General features: G+C 33.8%; 1 protein-coding gene across 12 annotated transcripts in view; it reads left to right on the top strand.

Moving 5' to 3' along the window:
- Positions 1 to 6,000, top strand: part of PUM2 (pumilio RNA binding family member 2) — a 118,032-nt gene that overhangs the window by 102,163 nt on the left and 9,869 nt on the right. For all 12 annotated transcript variants that reach the window (XM_025261514.3, XM_006049163.3, XM_044926212.1 and 9 more), the window contains 2 exons: positions 4,777 to 5,044; positions 5,883 to 6,000. The exon at positions 5,883 to 6,000 is cut by the window's right edge and continues 12 nt beyond it. In XM_025261514.3, the coding sequence (XP_025117299.1) occupies positions 4,777 to 5,044; positions 5,883 to 6,000 (386 nt within the window). The remainder of the gene's footprint in view (positions 1 to 4,776; positions 5,045 to 5,882) is intronic.

Genomic DNA, 6,000 nt, shown 5'->3' on the forward strand with positions numbered 1-6,000 from the left:
GATTGGGGGCAGGAGGAGAAGGGGACGACAGAGGATGAGATGACTGGATGGCATCACCACCTCGATGGATGTGAGTTTGAGTGAACTCCGGGAGTTGGTGATGGATAGGGAGGCCTGGCCTGCTGAAATTCATGGGGTTGCAAAGACTCGGACACAACTGAGCGACTTAAATGAACAAACTGAACTGCAGTTGCTTAAAACAAAAGGACAAACTGTGGCAGATACAGTTCAATATGATATAGTGTTTTATGTAGAGTCTACTTTCTCAGTGTCCGGTTAAGAATGCTCAACAAGAGTTTACTACCTCTCTAAAGGAGTTACTGTGTACAGGACAATAATAACTCTAATGTGCAGATCCAGTTTGAATGGGGCTCACAGATAGCTGCCTTTTTATTTTTCAACAAAATAATACTCCATGTCATGCATCCTTAGGATCTGGTGTGTAATATCAACTCTGAATATGAAATCATTAAATGGGCTTTCTAAAGTAGGTGAAAAGCTGATTATATTGAACATAGAAAACCTGTTTACGACAGTATACCAGAACACAGGATAAAGGTCTAACCGATGTGTATTATTAGAAGTGTGTAGCCAATATCCTGAAGTGATTTAAGTGCATATTGAGAAACTCTGCTCTGAAGTCTTTTTCCTGCTGAAGTCTAGTAAAGTACTAAGTGCATTGGCTATGGGTTAGAAGTAATTAAAAGTAATACCTTAAAGGGAAATAGACATCCTCATTTTAGACTTTTTCCAGCTATGTATTTCTTTATTGTTTACCTATTCCAACTAACTAGTCATCTCTCATTATCATCTTATCCTTCTTGAGCTTTCCAGAGCCTTACCTTCTGAAACAGACTCTGCCTAGTAAGCCTGTATGTAGTTGTACCCTTTTAAACTCCCCGATTCTAGTTGGAATAGCTTTTTTTTTTTCCCCCCAAAGTTAATAGTTGACAGCCTGAATCCAAAATGAAACCTTAATTTATCTTGATTCTAATCCATTAGCCTCCAAACTTCTATCAGAGTAATCTTCAAGTAGACCTTTTTTCTTTTTTGAAATAAAAACTATCTACTGGGAAAGATTTGAGAATCTGTTTTTTAAAAAACAGAAAAAAAAATAGGTTCAGGAGCTGCCTTCTCAGATCCTAGGGAGGTGGAAAATGAGGTTTATTTTCTTGTGGTTTCAGTTGTTGTATATTTCTCTCCTCTGTATTTTTGTCAGTATCTTAAGATCTTTTTGATGTCTGATATTTAATAGGGAAGGATTTTAAAACAATGGACTTCTCAAGGAAATTAATGAAAACTTATATTACTTCTGCTAGTATAGTTATTAGGTGTTTGCCTTCATTCAGTTGTCATGAATGAGCTTGATAGATACCTGTGTAAATAGCATATAAGGGGCAGCATACAGCTGTGTGATAACCTCTGGCCTAAGAGTCCTGGCTGACTAGCTACATGTCACATCGCTTTTGGACCATAGTGACTTTATCTGTGAAATTAATAGCACAGCTCTCTGTGTCCCATATGTTTTATTAAGCTAGTGATTAAGGAGTCATAAATGTTAGGGGTGAGGTCAGTGATAAATTGAAGGGCGTGTTTGGTGGAGAACACATCTGCTTTTAGATGACCAGTAGCAATAGTATGGTGGGCTTTCCCAAATGGTTCAGTGGTAAAGAATCCACCTACACAGCAGGAGATTTGAGTTCAGTCCCTAGGTCGGGAAGATCCCCTGAAGAAGGAAATGGCAACCCATTCCAGTATGCTTGCCTGGGATTTCCATGCCTGGAAATGGAGGACAGAGGAGCCTGGCAGGCTACAGTCCATCATGTTGCAAAGGAATTGGACATGACTTAGTAACCAAACAGGAGCAGCAGCAGGGGTATGAATATAAATGACCAGTTTGTTTGCTTTTTTAATAATTTTGAAATGATTTCAGACTTAAAGTCATTAACAGTTTTTTAAAAATCTAGTTTATCCCAGGTTTTCCATATATTAAGTGAATTTGCTTTATTGTTCTTTCCCTTTACTCTATCCCCCTCTGCATTATGTGTCCATTCTCACCCATTTTTTTCCCTGATATTTTGGAAAGGAAGTTGCAGACACAATGTCCCTTACTCATAAACAAATCAGGGTATGTATGTGTCCTGAAAACTTAATCTTGAATTGTTTCTCAGCCTTTTATGACCTCGACATTTTTTAAAGGTATAGGCCAATTTTGTAAAATGTCCCTAAATTTCATATTATGTTTTCGATGATATGCTTTCAGTGTTTAACTCTCCCCTGCCCCATCTTTATTTTTACTTTTTTTTTTTTTTTTGGTTGCGTGGCTTATGGGATCTTAGTTCCCTGATCAGGGATTGAACCCTGGCCCTTGGCAGTGAAAGTGTGGAATCCTAACCACTGGATCAGCAGGGAATTCCCTAAAAGGAACCACATTTTAAATGTTTAATCATATATTTTAAATTGAGTTTAAATACTTATATTTAATTACTTTGTAAGGAAACAAAGGCATCTTAACCCTTTGTGAAATTAATTTTTCAACTTTATATATGAAAATGCTAGTTATAATTAGTCTTCTAGAACTGAAATTCCAAAATTTTTAAATCTCAAAGCAGTTTGGCATTATTGGACATTTTATGTTGTCAAAGAGTACATTAGGAGTTTGATGTATTAGGAGCTGATAGAATATAATCAAGAAATATCTAGACACGGGAGGAATTTGTGTTGGATATTGATAGGGCTACTTGGAAGGCACTAAATAAAATTATCATTTTCTGGGATAAGTGTGTATTTTGAATTTGCTATTGAAATCTTTAGTTCATTAAAAATAAAGAGGTAGGATTAGGCCTTACATTTCAGGTAATGATAAGCAGTGGTACATACATAGTAATGAGTGAGAAGGAGAGAATTGAACATTAGGGTACCGTTAGGAAATGCATGTGAAAAATAGGTCTGGAATACAGGTTTGAAAAGTAAGCTGAAGAATGTAGAGCAGGTACTCTAGCCGGATGCTGTAGGATTTTAGTATAAAATGACATCATCATGGTAGTCCTTGAATGGGAAGACATAATCATTGTTCATAAAAACAAATTGGAATGATAAGCATAGTACCCTTTCCCTATGAAAAGGTTAAAGAATTGTTAGACTCAAATGGGCTAATAATCAGTTATTGCTGTGAACAACTGATAGTACTATAAACAGATTAAAATAGGAAACTAGAAGGATTAATAATAGTGAAAAGATCGTGACAGTATTAACATTGAATTTTTACTTTTTAGAGTTTTTATATATGAGCACAAATTTATGGTAGAACTGGAATGAACCTGAGAATTTGATGTTAATGACTTTGGTATATAAAATTACACACTTCTAAGGTATTACAGAACTAGACCATAGACAGTTGATACTACATTAAATATTTACAAATATGTGTGTACGCACCATGCAACAGATGCTGTTTTAGGCACGAGGTGTCAAGCATGTAGGTGAATATAGCCCTGTGGCACTTGACATTGGAAATGGGGCCGAGGATTCAAATAAATAATGAATGTGTATAATATCCTGGATGATGGGAAATTTCATGAAGAAAAATAAAGCTAGAATAGTGGGAACTGAAAGTTAAAGAGGAATTTTCTAACCCACTTCACTCTCCAGGATTATAACTCTTACTGCTCCTTATCCCTGTAAATCTTTTTGGCCTTCAATGCCTTTCTATAACTTTGCACTGACAGTGTGTCCTTGGCACCATCTGTACTCTGGCCTGGATTGTACATACAACACTACTCTAAATAGAAGTAAATTGCAGTAGTATAAAGCTGACAGTGGATTTTGTTTATCTGTACTACTAAGTATGCATTTTCCAATTTTCTAGATATTTTTCTTTTTTAAAAGGACACTGTCAAGTACTTTTAAGTGTTTATTTGTCATAAGAACAGTTACCTGCTTCTATTTATTTTTGTTTTTTATCAACTGCCCTTTATTATTCTTTGGAATTGGATATAAGTTAAAGAGGTTTTTTATTCATTTGTTTTAAATGACCGACGTTAAAACTCTAGAAATAATAAATATGTTTACTGCTCCTGTTTTTCATCTGTAAAACAGTAATGTTTTATGGAGAGTGTTTAGGTTAAAAATTTTAATAATTAGCTTGTGATTCAGCTTTATTATGTTGTAGGTTTTTGAAGTTTGAAGTTTAATTAGGTTAACTGAGAAATCATTTTTCTTTACATACAAGTGTATATGACTTAATGAATTTTTATATATTCCAAAAAAGTAGATTTAGTTGTTGGTATTCCATTAACATTGTGGATAAATTTCAATCAGCCTTTATTTTTAGTGACTTGAAATCTGAGTTGGCTATAGCTATTTGTAACTTGTTTGTTAATATAACTGAAAATTTTGTTAGTGGTTTCAATATTCTGGTATTGATACTACTATGTATGACATTAGTTGTAATTATGTTTTAAATTAAGCTTCCAAAAACAAATATAGGTTTTGTGTATGATGTTAGATGTTTTTAAACTAAACTGCCAAGAACAAATACAGGGTTGGTTTTTTTTCTTTTTTTCATGTTTTCTAGTTTATTTTTTCCCCCATATATTATAGCCACACACGTTAAGTAAGTGTGTGAGAGTTCCCCTTCAACTTTAATTTTATGTTATACCATATAGGAATTAATAGGATGAATATTTCTTTATTGACTGCCTTTTTAGTTTAAGTGACTTATTTGAGGAATGCATTTGTAGAAAATATTTGCTGACCATAGTTGCTTTGTTGTAGGAGGACTGACAAATGGTAGTGGTCGATATATCTCTGCAGCACCTGGAGCAGAAGCAAAATACCGAAGTGCTTCAGGCACTTCCAGTCTATTTAGCTCCAGCAGCCAGCTCTTTCCTCCTTCTCGGCTTCGGTATAATAGGTCTGATATTATGCCTTCTGGCCGAAGTAGATTATTAGAAGATTTCAGAAACAACCGCTTCCCAAACCTTCAACTTAGAGACTTGATTGGACACATAGTTGAGTTTTCTCAAGACCAGCATGGTTCTAGGTAGGTGATTATGATTTATGGTACTTACCACTGCATTTTTGCTTTGAAAGAGCCAAGATTTTTCTTGACCAAGATTATTTAACCTGTATAAAAATTGGAATTGTTTAAAAAATAAATATCCAATATGGGTTTTTCTCTCTTATGAGGATAAAATATAAAAATACAGATATTTATTTTTTATGGTTCTTCAGTTTTCTATAATAAATAGTAATGCTCTTTTGTTGGATTATTTTTATTATGTTGACTGAATACATTTAATTTCTTTAAACTTCCTTTTGAAAATAGTGCTCTGAATTACATTTATGGACTTGTGTCCCTGATGTGTATACTCGTCTAAAAAAATGTTTAAAACAAAGTTAAATGCTTTGTGTTCCTTTACATTAAACAGGATTTGTGTGTACTGTAATACTTGAAGTACATGCAAATTAGTGTTCTCAAGATAATACACAGAAAAGAAAATAGTATTCAAATTCTAACACATTTGCTAAGTTTGAGATATCTTAGTAATAATATAATTAATTATTAATAATGAATAGCCAGTAATATCTTTTTAGTTTTTTTATTGATTACAATACAGACAGAACTAACTTACACATTAAACATCCATATGTCCAGATTTTTTCCAGTCTGACTAGAAGTTTTAAATTAAGGTGTTAACAAAGATATGCTTCATAACTTTTGTTCTTTTTATTTTAAATGTATAGGACATATTAATACTGTTTCTGGAAATGACTTTATGTGGATATATGTTGGGGTGTGTTATATTCAAATCAGACACGGATTTTGCAGGAGCTTATTATTAATATACTGTCATGACATTAAAATGTTTCCCACATAGATTCATACAGCAAAAGCTAGAGAGAGCTACTCCAGCTGAGCGACAGATGGTTTTTAATGAAATTCTACAAGCAGCCTATCAATTAATGACAGATGTTTTTGGCAACTATGTCATACAG

Source organism: Bubalus bubalis, chromosome 12 (assembly GCF_019923935.1).
Source record: "Bubalus bubalis isolate 160015118507 breed Murrah chromosome 12, NDDB_SH_1, whole genome shotgun sequence".
In the NCBI taxonomy this organism is placed as follows: Eukaryota; Metazoa; Chordata; class Mammalia; order Artiodactyla; family Bovidae; genus Bubalus; species Bubalus bubalis.